At 42.6% G+C, this 18,745-nt stretch overlaps 1 protein-coding gene across 1 annotated transcript in view; it reads right to left on the bottom strand.

Annotated features, from left to right (window-relative positions):
• Positions 1-18,745, bottom strand: part of FER1L6 (fer-1 like family member 6) — a 755,805-nt gene that overhangs the window by 108,611 nt on the left and 628,449 nt on the right. The window contains exons 34-36 of the mRNA XM_086966191.1: positions 14,658-14,812; positions 10,357-10,499; positions 7,946-8,034 (exon numbers count right to left, since the gene is read on the bottom strand). Coding sequence (XP_086822317.1) covers positions 7,946-8,034; positions 10,357-10,499; positions 14,658-14,812 — 387 coding nt within the window. The remainder of the gene's footprint in view (positions 1-7,945; positions 8,035-10,356; positions 10,500-14,657; positions 14,813-18,745) is intronic.

Raw genomic sequence — 18,745 nt, 5'->3', positions numbered from 1 at the left:
CTATAGGGCCCCCGGCCTCAGCAGCACTCCATGGCTTAACACACACAAAGAGCAGCGTGACGTGTAACAGAGCTATGTTACGCAATCATTTGTGCTCGTGGTGAGGGAGGACAGGCGTGTACACACAACAAAGTGAAAGTATCCTGTTACCCGATACTTGCCTTGAGTGCTAACTCGTGACCAACCTGTTGTCGGGAAGCACTGCTTAACTTGTGGCCTGGGAGAGGTGGCACTGGCAAGGATTATCTGTCATGATATATTACACCTCTTGCAGCAGGGGTGTACTAAAATCCGGGTCCCACAGACCTGGGTAGTGCGTAGCTGTGGTGCTGGATTCGGTACCATTTGTTTATGAACTGGAATTAACATGCATGTCTGGCAGATGCTGTTAAATAGGTAATCAGTGGGAGGTGGTGACTGAACAGCAGTTTGATGCTCCTTTTCAATTTGTTCCTTTGGCCCCCCTGTCCTGCATCCCTCAATCAAGAAAGGGACAAACTGTGTTGTTTTTTAAGGGAAATGTTCACAGAAAGAAATCGGTAAAGCAGCCACTTGTAGGGAGGGATGTGACTTTATTGCATGGAATGCACTTGATGATTATTATTGTTAGGTCTGTGAGGGGCTGTCTTTGGTTCTAAGGTGGAATGGTGGGCTGAGCTGTGTTTATTCCCAATTATTATGAGACAAATTGGTTTGAATCAAAATTCATATTTTTGTGTTAGGGCATGGTGCTGGCAGAAGTTCTTGAGGTTGGTTATTTGGCTGCCTACAGACAAAACAAAAACAGCAGCTAAAAATGTGTAATCCCAGTGTTTGAAGAAGCCGGGTGTATGAGGGTAGTGAAACAGGCTTTCCAATCATGAGGGTTGCTAAGAAAGCTGCAAGCATGACTAGCGACTGCACACCAAGCTTTGTCACCCAAATATCGTTGTTTCGGTTTCCTTTTTTAGATTCAGAAAATATTTTTCACACAATTGTACTACATTTGCAGTTTGCAATTCTGTTTTGGGCATTCACTAATTATATACCATTTGTCAACTCTTTTTCAAAGTGTTCTCGGTTATTCGGGCTCCCTCGTTACGCTTGCTCATTGCAGTGCAGAATAATAATTTTTTACGCCCTACCACTTTCAAATCTCACCAGCCGCCAAAATGAATTTCATTTTAATCATTTACATGTATGGTCAAAAAATGTTAATACTTTTTTATTCAATATACAAAATGTTTTAATTATATTATTCCTATTTTCTACACTATATTTTTGTTTTCGATATCTTTGTTAATTCTAATGTTAATTTTAAAACTCAACAATACTGTAATCTATATTTCTGCATCAAATACATTTTAACTGACTGTTGATATTTTTGAATGAAAATATTTTGGAATCAATATTTTTGTAAGTTTAAGTACAAGTATAGAATTAACAATATTTTAGTGGTCAATATTTTGAGCCTAAAACTTTAGTAGATTTTGCAAGCGCAATTAAGCTTCATGAATCTGGCTGTTTGTTGTCAGGACTACTGTCTGTATGAAAGGTCTGTACAAAAGTTCACTGGAGACAAGCATGGTGCAGGAGGACTTCAACAGAGCAGCTGTTGACCAATTTCACAAAAGGGGAAACAAATGCTGACAAATATCGAACTGTTGATTCGGAGAAAGAAATTAACAAATATATATAGAATAGAGTGGTTTGTTACCTACTTCACCTCAGGGAAATTAGGTAAAGCAAATCTAATACATTCCTTTCAATATTTTGCTGTGAACATAGATCAAGGATACACTGTGCATAATGTGCTTCTGAGAAGTTAATTTACCCCATATCTCAAATAGATTATTTTTTTCTGTGAAAGTTTGGTAAATTGAGTGCACATCATCCCCAGTAAAAGTGGTGAAGTTACCTTCTCTCTTTGTGCAATTAATTTGAATAGCTATTTATAGACTAGATCAGTTGGTTACAGATTTAACTATTAATTGTCCTTATGGTACAATACTTATGTTCCCATTGTGGAGAACCCTTACATGAAGAAATCCCATTTATTTCAATGTTTAACGCTAAGGGTTACTGTACTTCTAGCAATAAGGCTGGAAAGGGGGTCTTGAGTTAATGGAGGTATGTTCCCTCGACCCTTCCCCTTTGCTTTCAGTCATTTGGTAGTGAGCATTGACTAAAAGAGGAATACTGAGGATTACAGTTTCACTGGTTGTCTGCTAAACTTCTGTAGCAAGAGTCCCATCCTTGTTTGTCTGCCCAGCTTCCTTGTTCCTTGCCGACGAAAGAATTTGCGTTTGATAGAAAGTTTTGCTTCCCTCTGTTCAATACTCAGTTCCTTGAAGTTTAGACTTAGGGAAAAAGTAAATTCCTTATTGGTGAGTTTAGAAGCAGCATTCACAATGTACCTAAAAAAACTCATTTCTACAAGGAAATAATACTCTGGGTAGAGAAGAATTCTAAAAAAATCATAAGGTATTATTTAAGGTCATTTGACAGTAGCCTCTAAGGCTTTACTTGTTGTCTGAAATCACACTTATGGAGAAATGTGGTTAAATATCTCTGCTGGCAATGAAGAATAGGGAATAAAATAACAAGAAAGAATCACTAGTCCCAGTCAGAGCCTCATTGGGAACAGAAAACATCACTGGTGTCCTAGCGATTTTTTTACCTTCCACATTTGGGGCTTAATTTCGGGACCACTATAGTTTTCCTTTCTTTTTCAAATAATATTTTTGGGTGTTTTAGTTTAAAATGCTTATTGATTTTCTTAGAAATACTTCATAACAAAGAGGAATCAAGAAATCAATAAGGTAATAAGAAAGGTGCTAATAATATACTGCATCAAGCGGCACTTCGAACATTTCTAAGTGCTGGGAATGACAGATGCCACTATTTCAAAATGTAATGGTACTCAATTACTATACTAAAAAGGATGGTACGCTAAGTCAGCCTGTCAGGACTTGAAATTGCGACATTTACATTGTTGTCAGCATGCTAGTGGCAACTATTTAAATTACTGACCCAAATTACAAGTATATTTAAAGCTAATTATTCTTTTAAAATGATAGGCATTCAATTTAAATGTTTACCCAATTTTCGTGCTTACTTAACTCCTCTTTTAATTCAATTTTACAACTCATTTAATCAGAATGTTTATTCACCATCATAGGATTTTACAAGATTGTTGTATTTTTGTGTTAAAATGAGGTAAAGCCAGTGCTTAATTTGTAAAAGAATGAATTCCGATGCCCAAAGCTCTGCTCTGGCGATGCTGTGAAGAGTCGGCACACTGAATTGTGTTGTAAATTCATACTTAGCTTTCTATGGCTTCTTCTTCCTTAGTCCTTTCTCTGTGTTTCTATCTTCTTACATAGCTGTGTTCTATCTGGAGTGTTGTGGATTCTAGCCCTGGCAGTTGGTCTGGTCAGCTGTGGGGTACTACTGCTCTGTGTCTTAACTTATTCTTAGCAACTTAATAAATACAACCTAACTACAAGAAGACGTGTCCTGCTGCCTACTTCATTCTATTTACAACAAATTCCAAGGCTGCATACTGTTGAATTCACTTTAGCTCACTTTTGCCGATTCCTGTTTCCTCCCTTTTTATCTGTTTTTCTTTCTCTTCCTCTGTCTTTTCCGTTTGTGTGTTTTCCCTCCTTTGCTCCTGGTCAATATCTGATGAGGAAAAATAAGTGCTGATCCTCAACAAAGAGTGCCAGTGGCCCCACAGACAGCCACTCACTCCCTATTAAGCACTGGGTAAAGCCACTTTAATAACATCATTCGCTTTGAGGAAGTTATCTCAAAGGTGTTCCCTCTCCTCTCCTGTTACAGTAGAAGTTGAGAAAACCTGAGTGTAGTTTCTGAGGACGACACACATTGCCACTTGCATCTGTAGCTGGCAGACAGCATTCTTGTGTTGCACTTTCAAATCAGAAATAAGTGGAATATTGCATGGTACCCGGGGTTTGTATTGACACTTTCCGAGGAGAGAAATAGCCATAGATTAAATTAGAATGTAGTGCCTGATTAGGAGTTCAGCGGTAAGGGAACCGCCGTTGAAGCAGCGTCGGATTTGCACAGATTGTGGACGGCTCACCAAATTATATATTGGTGGTCTGTTGAAGGAAAGACCGCCGAGTCCTGCCAACGCCGCCATCCATTCACAGACTGCCACAACGGCGGTAGGGGGAAATCAGCTGTCAGAGGGTGGTACAGACAACTTCACCGCCATCTAAATTACGAGTTGGTTTTCCATCAAGCAGGGCGTGGTGGAAAGACCGCCTGCTTCGAGTCGGCAGAGTCTTCTTGGGACTGCTCCTGTGGCAGTATGGCGCTATGGTGGTAAGATCGTCGAATCAGTAATCACGTTTCTGGACACCGGCTTCAATAAAGGAGAGAGTCCAAGGAATACCAAGCATAGTTCCCAGAGGGTAGGAGTTATTCATAGTAATGGGCACTTGCAAAAAGTCACTGCCCATTCAAAGGCCCGGACCTATTCAAATTCAGAGATTCAACTAACCACATTAGTGAGAACTTTGCTGACTTCTTCAGTGGATTTCCTGCTCAGTAGGGATGTAAGAAGGGAGAGCTTGAAGGTCCTTCCATCTCAAACTCAGCCAGGTGAGCAACACAAGGGGTGCAAATGTCATGGGGTCACGTTTAAAGGGGCAGACCGTTCATAGAGTTGACTTTCATTAACTGCCTGTGTCACACAGCCTGATACAGAGACAGGCGTGCAACGCCCATTGTGCTCGAAGGGCTTCAGGGGGCTCGAAGGGCTTCAGCCCTCTCCGTCGTGTGTGTCAGCCCGGGCTGAGACAGCATCCCGGGCTGGCAACCGTCTTATTGCAGCCGCACCTGAGTACCTCACAGGTCTTAAAAGACAATTTACTTGTTAACCAGTCTTTGTTGTGTTTTCACCCCTTCTTAGAGCCCCTACAGCTCCACTCTGCCTACTGCTGGAAGACTTAGCCCCCCCGAAATGTTTATTAGCCCCTCCCGAAATGTGGCTCTAGTTGCGCCTCTGCTCAGTGTGTAAGGGTCTCCGACCGTCCAGTAGGGTGGTCTGATGTAAAGCCTCCTCAATCACACTGAGTCGGGTACTTCAGTGTGCTACTGCCCACTAGTAAACAGGCGCCATTTTCGGCCCTGAGTGCTCAGTTGATGTCCAAAGAAAGGTGAATGCGGACACTTTTTGCAGCAACACTGAACTGAGTACACCTGATCCTTCCATCGTTTGTCACTGAATATGCTGCTCCTGCCCAAACACGCGCAAGGTTTCTGTAAATCATACCTGACGTTCTTTATTAAAGGCATTTGTAATGTTGTTCTATAGCGTTTAACCCCTGACTTTCTGTGCGCGGTGTCATCAGTTATTGTCAACCCTGCAATGTGCGCGGGTTTCTTTCTGCCAAGTAGCGCCTCGAAGGGATCACCTGGAGGTGGGCGCAGCGCCAGTGGATTTGTGACCCATGGGCTCTGCTAAGAATGTATCGAGTCAATAAGCCATTCAATATTAAGACAATAAACTACTGTTCAGATTCCGTGTGCAAAATGTTGTCAGTTGGACAAAGGTGTGTTAGTTCATTTGTGTACTAAGACTCACTGTTGCTACTTTGCCTTCTCCTGGTGTGATCCATGAATAGTTTGCCAGTGACGGGCCACGCTAATGACGAAACAGAACTATCTCTGTTGAATGTACAGAAACACAAATCCGGAATAATCGACACACCTTGGGTAATAATGCATTTTAATGTTAATATGGATTGTCTCTCATAGAAATAGTTAAAATGATCCCGTGAAAGGTTTAAATAAATACACGGTTTCTCATTATGCACATCATGACATTTTACAGCCAATTGAGTCTCGGGAGAAGGGATATATATTTTCTACCATTAGGCGCAAAGTTAGCACGTGTTTTCCCTGTCAAACAGGATTCTAATAGTGGCCAGGCAAGTATAGTTTGCTAAAAAAAATTTTTTGCATAATTTTAATTTGACTGCCACTGCTATAAATGACCTTTGTGAAAGTGTGTATTATTTCTCCATCTTAAATGTCACAACTGGGAGATTTAGGAATATTACAAAAAGAATTATGATGCTAACACTTTTTTGCATCCCATTATATTGCTCAGTGAGTAAATTGCTAATGCTGAGTGCAGCCTGCATGTTATCGGTTTACATTTCAGTTTAAGTCGACTTAGCCTTTCATTCTCCAGAGTTGATGAAGTGAGTTCCTTTTAATTAGGTTATAATGGTGCAGCACCGCTAAAAGGCGAACAATGTTATACTAAGAAATATATGCAACCATAATTTGAAATGATTCTAGTTTGTTGCAAGTGACTCAAATTTGACCTCATAGGAGGCTGTAAGTCCATCTCAATCAATCTAATCATAGCGCAGTAGTGAGTGCCAGAGTTTGCGCCTGCACTAAGGACAGCGCATCTTTTGTGTGTGATTGAATGCTCTTTTGCAGTCAGTCAGGTTCACTTGTTAAGGGTGTGCCCCAGTGCAAACCGAGACAGTGCACTCAAGAAATAATTCGAACCAGGGCCATTTTTAGGGTCGTGCGACTTGTGCGGCCGCACTGGGTGCTGACCTGTGGAGGGGTCGCTGAACTCAGGGGGGAGCGCTGTGTTTAGCAATAACTTATGATTGGTGAAACAGGTACCAAGATGTCAAAGTCAGACCTCCAGCCGGCACTTATCAAGTTGATATTTTTGTTCTTACGCGGTAAAGTCTGTTTTCCATAAGTGTAATTGGAGTAACTTAAAATAACAATTTTAGAGGGTAAAAACTAATCTTTGCCACAGAGGAAGAAATACAACCGGTTCCAGTAGGGAAGCAACTTGGCACCGGAAGGGTGGGTTGTCTGTTTGACCTAGCAATGGACTGACCCCAAGATGGCTGCCTAGCAAGATGGCGGATTTTGTTGTTAATAATGTGAGGATGGGGGAGGGTCAGGCTGTCACTATGTCATGAAAGAAAAAAACAGTGAACCTGCCCTGGTAGGGTCAGACTTGCTCTCGAGTCCTGACAAATGCAGAAAAACTAAAGCAATGGACAACCCCGGAGTGTGTGGTGTGTGTTAGCGAATGGATAAGAGCGCTAGCAAGAGGGAAGAGTAATTATAAAAGGGTTGTTACTAGACGCACAGCTTTTTAATATAAGTAATTATCTCACATGGAGCGGTGAAAGAGAACTAAAAATAAGTCTCTATAGGTCTCAGTGGAAGGATAGAAGCCTTCCAATCAGAGCTGAAGCTGAGAAGACCTGCTCCAGGAGCAGAACAAAAACACGAAAAGGGAGGCAAGCCAGAGAACAGGGAGCAGGGGCCTGACTGTATTGTATTGTAGGCATTTGGTGGTCACTCAACAACATACAGCTAAAGGTCTCTGTCGGCAAGACCTCAAAGAGATTGCTTTCTGTACAGAATGCGAGTATGAGATTAATAACTAAATATAAACACGGTGTGAGGATTATGGATTCTTTCCAGCTGTAAACTAGTCACTCGTGCCTTGCAATCGAAGCACTTACTAAGCACTTACTTAGAGGTAAAAAGAAACATCGAATAACATTAGGGCCGAGATGTTTGCTCTTGTGAAGCTCGCTGTATGCACTGCTGTGAGTGACAGGAGCTCTGGCAGGCTGCTGGAGTGTCAAGATAACAAGCTCAGTCAGGCATTCAGTTGACAGTGATGAACTACAAACTCATCTTCATTAATTCATTCCGGCCTTCTAAAACCAAACACCCGTGCGTCAACCCACAAACTATTAACATAACATGCAAGGTAGCATTGTACGGGCAGTCAATTAACTACTCGTGTTAACTTGGATCCCAAGAGCAATAACCAGCTTCATCCTGATTTTAAAATCAATTCAAAGAACAGCAAAGAACATTCATGCACAGCCCTTACTGGATGATATGAAAAAGAAATAAGTAAACAGATTACCCTTTGGGCTTTCTGGGTGAAATGTCAACGGGAGGACCAGGGAGAGGCATATCCGTGGGAAACATGTCAATCCACATCTGCACCCGCCCCTTTAAAAAAAAAAACAGATGGGAATGTCATACAAAGAGTACACTGTAAAACCAAATAGAATTGTTGATTTGTAAAGATGAATCGAGATCTAAGAGTAATTTACTGAACATTGCAAGTATTAAATATCAATTTTAGATTTTAGTTTTATTTGTGTATCTTTTTTCTTTATTTTTATTTATTTGTTCTGCAAACCAATACCTGGAAAAATCATCGCTTCTTGCTGCCAATAGTCGTAATAGAAGTAATTTGTTTTTTGTTGTTAATTTGTGCCCTAAAAATGGCTTACTGATTTATTGTACCACATTTACAAAAGACCAAACACTTTTTAACGTCTATGAAACCTTAGAGTACCACAATCTAGAAAAGTAAAATCAATACTAGATACAATGGAGTCTCTGGAAAAAACATGTCGATGAAAAACAGTTTGCTATTTCATTTCAGTTAGTTTGTATGCCACTATAATGAGGTCAAAACGATCGCCCTTCAAAAACATTGCATGCATTGCCTACCTGTACATCATTAAGGTAAGTATTCTTTTGTTGTTCTTAACTCCACATCCAATTACATTACAGCAGTAGATGATGTAGTGGATGCTATATTTTTGTCAAGTGATTTATTACTTGCAATATAGTGACCACCCCATCTTTCTGTCTTTACATAAGTGTACGATAATCTATCCAATGTTCATGTTCCCCATATATATTTAATTGGATTTGAAGAAAACACGAACACAAAAGGGTAATGGAAGGAATGCTTGCCAATAGTCTAAACCACTGATAATCACTCTAGTAGCATTCACACCCATTCGTTTTCACCCACAACGCCACTCTAGACAGAGAACTACTGAGTGCAAATCAGGACTGACCCTGCTCCTCATGTAAACAGCCCATTCTGTTGTTTTTAACACACAGATGAATATAGGATGTTACTGCATCACAATGAGGTAAAAGTGGGAATAGGGTCCTCAACCTTTTACAGATTGGTTTGAGGTCAGTTACACATTGCATGCACATTCCCCTTAGAAAAACACCTGCTTGAAATACTGGGTCTTTATAAACATCTGGTAGCACTGACCCCCTGCCTGATGCTAGAAGGATTTCTGCTATAGGGACAGTGGGGGACTGTGTTCTTCCACCTGAATAGCTGTGCTCGGGCCTTTTGTGTCCTTGATGTGGGAGAGTTCCTTTATTGACCTTCTCCTCATGGATATTTGAGCAATGGGTTCCACAATTTCAATAAGAGTTGCAACCACTATTGAGCCTGGATCAATATGATTGTGAGGTATCGATATCTAATACTTTAACACCAGAAGATACAAAATACTCTTTCCACCTGAATTCCTACCCCTGTGACTAAAGTGTTATTGGTGGTGTCTCTGATCTTTTTTTATCATTGTAGTTATTCTGTCCGATTTGTTTTATGTACATTTCAACATTTTCCTCCACATTTTTTAGCTCCTTCGACAATCTTACTTATTCCTTATTTGTATCTTCTTTAAATGTCCTTTGTTTTATTTCTAACTTGGTGTGGATTTTAAAAATGTTGGTTCATTGATTGTATTTTGTTCTATTGCACTTTTACAAATATCACCTCGACCATTAGCATACCACTCATGTCTAGCTCTCCAAGGCGACCCAAGTTTCTCAAAGTTCAAGAGACAATTTTGTCTCTGCCTATAGATGTGTGTGTCTGAACCTTTATAGCTGGGCAAGGTTGGAACATGAATTCAGATTTTTTTTTAATGTCACCTTCTGCAGGAAAAGCAAGGGTTCCTTCATACATGCCACATTCATACCCATTCTCAGAAACCTGTCTGCTGAAAAGGGATTGGTTATTGTTCTACCCATGCCACCTATACTTTACTTCCCTAATGCCTCACAGTCTCAGTTTCAGGCCTTAGTGGAATGGTAACGTTGGAGAGAGAAATCTTGAATGTTTTGAGGGTGAACGCAGATGGTGGGAATACACATTGTTTCAACTCAACATCAAGGTAGAGGTGATTGAGCAACCGCTCGCTTCCCTGCGCCATGAAACAGCAACTTACATCTGTATTTTCTTACAAAAACTCCATGTTGTTCCAGAAAGAAAACTCTGCAACCCCAGTTTGCTTTATAATGTGTGAACAACCTCCCCCTCCACCTCCAGCGAGCCCCCACACTGCCCCAATTCAGGAAGGACCTCAAGACCTGACTCTTCGTATGATCCCGGCATTCAACGGCGCCGCCCCTTTCCCTCAGCGCCTGGAGACCCTCAGGGGTGAGTAGTTGCGCCTTACCAACCCTGATTGATTCATACAATATAACAGGCTCTCAGATCTCTACCTGCTCCATGCCCGGCTTGTCTCTGTGGAAGAGAGGTCTTGTTTCAATGTGCTCTGGAACCAGCTGACAACCCACTCCAGGAACATTGGTCCAGGAACGCAGAACCTTTAGGGCCAGGTGTTCGTAGGATTCCACTTTCTCATCTGTGAGGAACAGTAATGGAAGAGGAGTAATTTTTTCTAGGATCTTCGTCATCAGGAATAAGTAATATAGTAGGGTCATTATTGAAAAACAGGCTAGTGACAGACATGACATTATGTACTTTCTTGTTCATGTTATGATATTAATGAAAAGCGACATTTTGTGAATGGTAGTTTTTTAGCAGTAACAAACTAACTATAATATTTTAGGCAATGTATCGTAAAAATATTTGACAAAGTTGAAAAAGGCTCTCTGATAGTTAGGAATGCACAAAGAGATCCAGCAATACGCACCCTGGCATCCACTCTTTCATTCACAGTTACAGATATCAATTTTCTCATTTAACCTTGAATGGGTGATAGTGAAAGGTGGAAACAGTGGCAGTGATTTACTAAAATGTGCAAATTTCAAGAGACCCATTACCCAAGGCAGGGGTCCTGAGGAAACATTTTGTTTCTTTCTGAATAACAGTTGCATACATGCTACTCCGATTCAGGCAGGAGACTACGGATTTCAAGATAGGATATGGCTTAAAGACTAGAGCGGCCGACTTTGAAGCTGGAGAACCAGGTGTGAGTCTGGCGGGAGGTTAACGCATCCTGTGATTCTGGGCAAATCACTCACTCTCCCCGTTCCTTAACCCCTTCGCTGCTGATGATGAGCTCAGCTCGTCATCAGCCACGGTGGTCGTGTGCGGATGACGAGCTGAGCTCGTCATGTAACGCAGCTTTTTAAAAATTGCCGCACACAGCGGGAAAAGCCGCCGCAGCAATGCGGTTAAAGTAAATGTGTCCATCTGTAATGATACTGGTGCTCATGTAAAGTGCTCTGATACCTGCGGGTCGAGTTTGCGTTATATAAAACTACCAAGAAAAAAGGGCTATTCTCTCGCCTCCCATTTCCTGCATGCAAAATCCTGATTCCTCTGCGGGCTTCAGCTGACAGGGCCTGGTATTGTGTAACTCGGAGTATGCACTGCAAGTAACCTGCACCTGCAGGCCAGTGCACAACACTTGCATCACGCTCTCTGCCTGCGATAGCGCTTCCTCCGTGCTTCTGACAGGTAAGAAAAAAAAAGTACATTCGCATTTCTAATATCCGATCCTGCAGCAGCAGACTTACAAAGCCCATGCATGGCAGTAATCTGATTCAGGTCCCAATAAAAGTAAATGGGGGAAATACATTCTCAATGTTTTCTTCAAAATCTCCCACTTTTCTATCTAGAATGTTGGCATGTATGCATTTTTTTCACGCTTTGTCTGCCTACTATAGTGATTTTACTGTGCTCCTGACAGATAAGGAAAATATGTATATTTGAATTTCTGACATGTGATTCTGTAGCAGCACACTTGCAAGTCCCATACATTACAATAGACCCGATTCAGGCCTCAATAGAAGTCAATGGGAGAAGCACATTCTACAGATTATTTTTTTGAAAACTTCTACTTTCCTCTTCCAAAATGTTGGCATGTATGCAGTTGTTTAATTTGTTCTGGTAATATGCCTCTATTCAAACAAGTGGCATAGATTAGTTGCTTTTTTGGGATTCACAAAAATTTTTCCCAACCCCTGGAAGCGGAGAAACAATTTTCGATCGAGCTCCGTGCATGCAGTATGCTGATAAGTTAAAAAATGTGCCTGACGGATAACCAACCCATTTCCCTTTGTGAAAGACTGAGGCAAGACAATAAATACCCAAAACTGGCAGGGAACAGAAATACTTTGAAATCCCTGGTCCACTTCACTCCCATTCGCTCATTTGATGAGTATTGAGCACAAAGTTGCTGAGTTTTCTCACAGTGTCACCTCCTGCCTGGTATAACATGATTGTCTTCACTAACATAGTTTTCACCAATCCGCATTGAAAGCAATAATATTGCATGTGATATCTCAAATAGAGAATTATGATGAATTTGTTGATGAGTGCTACATATGTACCCCCACGCCTCTTTTGTCTCTTTTCATTACAGATACTATATTCCTAATAGGACACAGAGTGGCAAAAAAGTCACTAAATACTACTCAAATTGTGTGAATAGTATTTTTAACTGTGTGTGTTTGTCCTGACGAATGTCCCTTAGACCCGGCTGGGCAATATGGGACAGAACATGTCGACCTTTCCCTTTTGAAGTGATATAAAGAGATCCATTGACTCGATCTTTTATTAAACCCCTTGTTCTTAACTACAAATATTCACTTTTTGAAAACTAAAGTCTACAACCAGGTGAAAGTTTGTTTTATGTAATTATACCCTTTTCTGGTGGAACACTTATATTTCTCTGGACACTACCACGTTACACCAGAGATTGCCTCAGGCTTGAGGCTGGCATACAGCACTAATGGAACACCCAATGATAATGCCACAACGCATATGTGGGGCGGAAAAACGATATAAACCGCAGAGTATTCATAGCGTTTACGAGGGTGATCCATAAAATCTATTTTGTAACGTGGTTACAAGTGTCCATTCACTATTGATTATATATGTTCCTGCCTTAGTCATTTAATGCTTGTAGCCTGTCTCTGGGTCACATGACTGGGTGTAGCTGACAATTGTGCTTGTGTATTCCTCTTAGACAGCCACACACAATAGAGAGTTTAGGTGTGCCTGGAAGAAACATCACTGGTAGGAGGGAGGGGAGAGCAGGGCACAGCCCTACTCACACTTGAATTGGGGGTGTCCTGCCTCCATACAAAGGGTTGCTTACCCCCTGTAGTTAATCTGGAACCAGGGCAGGTGAGCCAGGAAACCTGTGCACTTCAAAGGGAAACACCCATAAGCTCCTACCAATTCAAAGGAGGCACCAGGTATAGATATTGGATTTCAGACACCAACTCTTCAGCACACGTCTAGACCTGTGGAGACTCTGCCAGGAAGAAGGACTATTTTGCTGCTGAAAGGATTGCCACTCTGCTGGACTGCTGCCGTGCTGCCCTCCTGCCTGAGTCAGAGGAATTGGACTTGCACTTGAATCCAGCACTCCCAGAGTGACTCCTATGGCTAGTCTCCTGGCTTCCTGTCAGAGCCACTGAGACATAACAGGCTCCCAACTATCTGAACCAGCACCCAGATCCAGCAGGAGCAAGTCCCTGACCCCCAAGTGTTGTTCCTCAGGCCTTGGACACTTGGTACAGCCTCAGTGAAGCTGAATATAAGGTATTAGGCTCTTTGTGACAGTGAATGGGTCAGTTGGCACCAAAACCTTGTTGCTCGCACAGCCCGCCATTGCAAAGTTCTTTCAACGCGACCCTTCACGTTACAGGATCAACCGCTCATGGGAAGTGCCATCGCGAAGCATCGACTGAAGTGCTTGTGACAACAACAGGATCTTTGTGCTACAGAGCTAACCGTCCGTGACACTAGACCTGATCTTCGTACTACATCGACAACCATTCACAATGTTTCCATGCTCCTTGCTGACCCCACGCAACCAGGACTCCTTGCACTGGACTGAGAAGGTAGATTTTCAGCAGGAGTAAGCTGGTCCTTTTATCTGACCCATGCTCCATTGCAGTCGGACTGAACTTGTGACTTTCTCATGGTCTCGCACAAACAGATAGCCGCGAGTGGCGCTTTGGGCTTTTTCGTGCTATTTTCACTTAAGCCATTTAAAATTGCATATCTCTACTTCTACTGATTGTATGTTTGTTGTTTTGGTGACAAATTATTTATTACATTTTACTCCATTGTTCTAACTTGGCGTGAGTTTTTTCTGAGTTGTGTTGTCACTTTATTACTGTTTGAAGTACTGCATAAATACTTTACACATTGCCTCTAAGTTGAGCCTGACTGCTCTGTGCCAAGCTACCAGAGGGTTGAGCAGAGATTAATTTGGGGTTTTCTTGTGCTTCACCCTGACAAAAATAGTGTTTGCTGATTGAGTAGGGTTTCACCCCCCTCAACCAGCAAGATCATTTCTTACAGTGCGATCACTACTTTGAAACTTAGAATCTAAATCTGAGTGCAAACTTCCATCTAACTCCAGATTTACACAGGAGTTTACTGAGGACATAAGGCTACGCTCTGTACTGCGACTCATAGTATGTGGCTTCCAGTCAGTTCTTGTTCAGTGTTTGGAAGGCAAACCACTTATCTGTTCACTCAAAACATTTCAATGGGAAGTGCTTTCAAGCATTGAACTCAGGATGTCCATACTTACCATCTTGGTCAAATACTGTCTGCCCGGTGAATACTTTGCTGCCGATTTGAATCTGCCCAGGCCTGAGATGAGGTCCATCTAGTTTGTTGTCCTTGCAGAGTTTTGTCAGTATCTCCAGAGGCTTGGTTGCATCCCGCCAGGCATTGTATCCTTCACTGAAATTCAAGGAGAAAACCAGAAACCGCCATTAAAGGCTGATATGCATATACTCAAAGATGGATATTGTTAAAAGGTTCACAATAGGATCCTACGGAAAAAAACTAATGCGCACGCCTTTGCACTTGCCATGACATTACCCATAAAACTTCTTTTTGCTGCTACTGCTTTGTCCATCTGCCTGCAGCATTTACTGTTCTGTAGTAATTGGCATTTGACCTGTTCTGAAGCATTGCATGTGGCTGGTGGGCACCTCAGAGGACTATGGGTTATATAAATAATGAAAGAATGCAAAGGTAGGTCATGCTGAAAAAGAAGCTATCTGTGTCACAACAGTTGCAAAAATAAAGGGTTTCTCAGTGCAGGGGCCACCAAGAACATGTAATAATGCAACTGGGCTCAGGTTTATTCCAATCAGTATGGGTTGAGACACCCTGGTCAGCGAGAGGCAGGGGCTAGGAAAGACATGTCAGTGGCGAGCAGCAGCACTGTGTTAGCAAAGAAAGACTATTGTGAGGGAGGAGGTCCAAAGACAACCTGAGGGCAGAGGTTACATGAATTTGACCAGGACACCAGATATTACTTTACACTACAGCGATCTGAATCTCAAATATCCAGCACCTACTCACGATTTTGTTCCCCCATATCCTTTTGTAGAATGAAAGTGGTGCACATGAGAACGGTTTGTGGAATTCAATGCTACTGCTATGAGAGTGACGCAGACTCAATGAATAGACATGGCAGCCAGAGCTACACATAGTGTGGTGGTATGAATGACTTGTACTGGGATCAGAAACTAAGAGGCTGGTATTCACAGAGCAAAGAATCACGCAGAGCTTACCATCATTGCTGGGGAAAAAAAGCCCAAGGCCAAGCAGGCTTGCTGGGGAACAGTATTTACTCTCCAGCTTTCCATTTGTTCTGCCCTGGAACAGCCGAGCACCTCTCATATTCCCTCATGTTCCCCGAAGGCTGGAAAATCTGCTGCCTGTGGTAAACTGGCGCCAGTCCGCGTTGTAAACTGCACCAGACCACATCGAACAGTTTAATGCTTTGCTTTGGATATTTAAACTCTCTATCAGATCTACCAGTGGCACCTGCTGAAATGCTCTAAACAGAAACACGAGCATGTAGCACGTGACTGGGCCTCACAGAGCCATGAGTTGAGTTTCATGACTCTATGAAGTCAGGCACTCTTCCAAAGGCTGAAAAGCCTCATTTTCAAAGGGAGTGGTGGTGAGAGTCAGCTTGGAATTGACAGGTAGCCCCAGGAACTAAAGGGCTGAAACTGTACATGACGAGGCTACTGTGAAATGTAACACTGCATTGCGTCATTACTGGGCGTTCCCAGGGACCCCCAACGATTGCAGGCCTGGGCTGGCACCATGTCAGCCCCTAGGCTGCCGAAATTTCTCGCCCATAACTGGTACATGGGCACCAGTGCATGTACGCAAGAAAGAAATGACTGACTGCCTGTCGTCCATTTTGAGGAGCATCACTCTAGGCAGGCAACAGCAATTTGGATGTTAATTGCTTTTTGCAATTACCACCTATAAGGCTTCTAAACCTCTGGGGTGCAGCCCATCATCAGGAACCACCACTGATACAGTTTTAAAGTGCTTGTGCTTTCCCCTTAAAACATGGTAGAATTGGCTTATACCCAACTTGCATATTTAATATACGTGTAAGTCCCTAATAAAGTGGCACCACATACTAGTGGGTCTGCAGCACTGATTGTGCCACACACTTAAGTAGCCCTTCAAACATATCTCTGGCCTGACATCATAGAGCCTGCATCTGCAATTTTAAACTGTCATGTTGACATGGCAAAATAAACCTTTTTCCAGGCCCAAACATTCCTTTTTAATATATATAAGTCACCCCTAGGGTAATCCATGGACAGCCCAGAGGGCAGGGTGCAATGTATATAAAAGGTGGGACATGTACTTTTAAGTTTTACGTGTCCTGGTAATGAAATCTTTTAAATTCGTTTTTCACTACTGCAAGGTCTACCTCTCAGATAGAATAACATCGGAGTTGCCTTATTACATTTTATAAGTGTAAATTTCAAATGGGAATAAGTACCAAAATCAAGTTTGGTGTCTCTGGAATCCTAACATGATGAAGTGGGATTTTAAACTACAGTTTTGAAAATGCCACTTTTAGTAAGTTGCCATTTTCCTCCCTTAGCCATTTAGAACTTGTACCTAGGTCACATGACTGGGTGTAACTGACAGTTGAGCTTTGTGTATTCCTCCTACACATCCACACACAATATGGAGCCTGGATGGGGCGTATTTGGCAGGATAGAAGGGAAGAACTGGACACAGCCCTCCTTACACTTCATTAGGCTGTGTCCGGCCTCCACACAAAGGGCTGCATATTCCCTGTAGTTAGTTAGCCAGGACAGGGAAAGCAGGATGTCTGGAGACTTCAAAGGGAAACCTCTAAAAGCTTCTCTCCCACTTCAAAGGCACAAATGGGTATAAATACTGGACCTCAGACACCAACCATTTAGTACACGTCTGGACTTTTGGATACGTGGCCAGGAAGTAGGACTACTGTGCTGCTTCACGGACTGCCACTCTACTTGACTGCTGCTCTGAAGGAACTGCTGCCCTGCTGTGCTAACCTGCTCCCTGCTGAACTCTAGCCTGAGGAAGATGAACTGCACCTGCAACTTCACCTTGAACCTAGGACCCCAGAGTGACTACAAGTGCTAGTCTTCTGGCCTCCTGACCTGAGTCTAAGGGACATAAAAGGCTCCCAAGTCAGTTCCTGGATCCAACTGCAGCAAGTTCCAAGCCCCCAAGTGGTGTCTCACAGGTCCTGGACCCTTGGTGTGGCTCACAAGCACTTAAATCAAGCTTTTGGGCTTTTTGCATCCATGAACGTGCCAGTTTGTACCAAGACTATGCCGCTCACACCAAAAAATCAGCTTGTGCACAGCAGCATCAACAGGCCATGGGGGACCGCCAACACGAAGCTTCAGCACGCCCATCTGCGATGCCCGGCCAGCTCATCGCGCCTCACCAACAACTGCCAGTGTCGCGCTCCTTGCTCCCAGTGACCCTCTCCAGCGCGAACAGGACTCGGCACAAAACTTGAGAGGATTAACCTTTAGCTGGACTAATCTGGGACTGTTTCCAACCTGCCCTACAGCACGGTCTGCCTAAACTTTTGACTTTGACCCAGTTCAGCAAGACCAGATAGCTGTGTTTGTTGCTTTTTGCTTTTAGGTGCTATTTTACAGTTTATTCTTTAAGAAAATCATAACTCCAGTTCAGCTCATTGGATTTTTGTCATTTTGGTCTTGTTTTATTTATTAACTTTTGCTCTATTTTTCTTATTTGGTCTAGAATCAATTTGAGCGTTCTTTTCACTCTTTTACTGTTAAAGTTTTGCACAAATACTTTACACATGGCCTCTAAGTTATGCCTGACTGCTCTGAGCCAAGCTACCATAGGGTGAACACAGGTTACTTTGGGGTTCACTTGTGCTTTACACTGACAAGGACCGTGGTTGCTGCTTGACCAGGGCTCACACTAGGTGAACCAAAAACCCGATTTCTTGCATCCAGCTCTTTAGTTGTTTAAGGTGTCAAAATTGTAACAAGGTCCTGTGTTACTTTAGCACTTGAGGTGCACATTCTATGCGCTCAAGCCTCGACATCGTAAATTGTTTGCTGTGTGTTTTGCTTCTTCCTGTTAAACTAAAACAAAGTGTATGGCCCAAGGAAAAGGCAATCATTCACAACCATGCCTGTCGGAGACCCAGAAGGGAGAACCATTACAGCACATTGCGTTTTTCTCCCAGAGAGATTTTACATTCCCGTTATGGATTCAGAAGTTGTCTTTTGTCACGGGTAACAAAACTCAGACACAAGGCCTTCTTCCCCATGATCACCCCTCCAGGCGCAGCGAAAACCAGGA

The sequence above is a fragment of the Lissotriton vulgaris genome, chromosome 4_1 (assembly GCF_964263255.1).
Source record: "Lissotriton vulgaris chromosome 4_1, aLisVul1.2, whole genome shotgun sequence".
Taxonomy (NCBI): Eukaryota; Metazoa; Chordata; class Amphibia; order Caudata; family Salamandridae; genus Lissotriton; species Lissotriton vulgaris.
The sequence above is the reverse complement of the archived record's forward strand: the minus strand, read 5'-3'. Positions and strand labels throughout refer to the sequence as shown.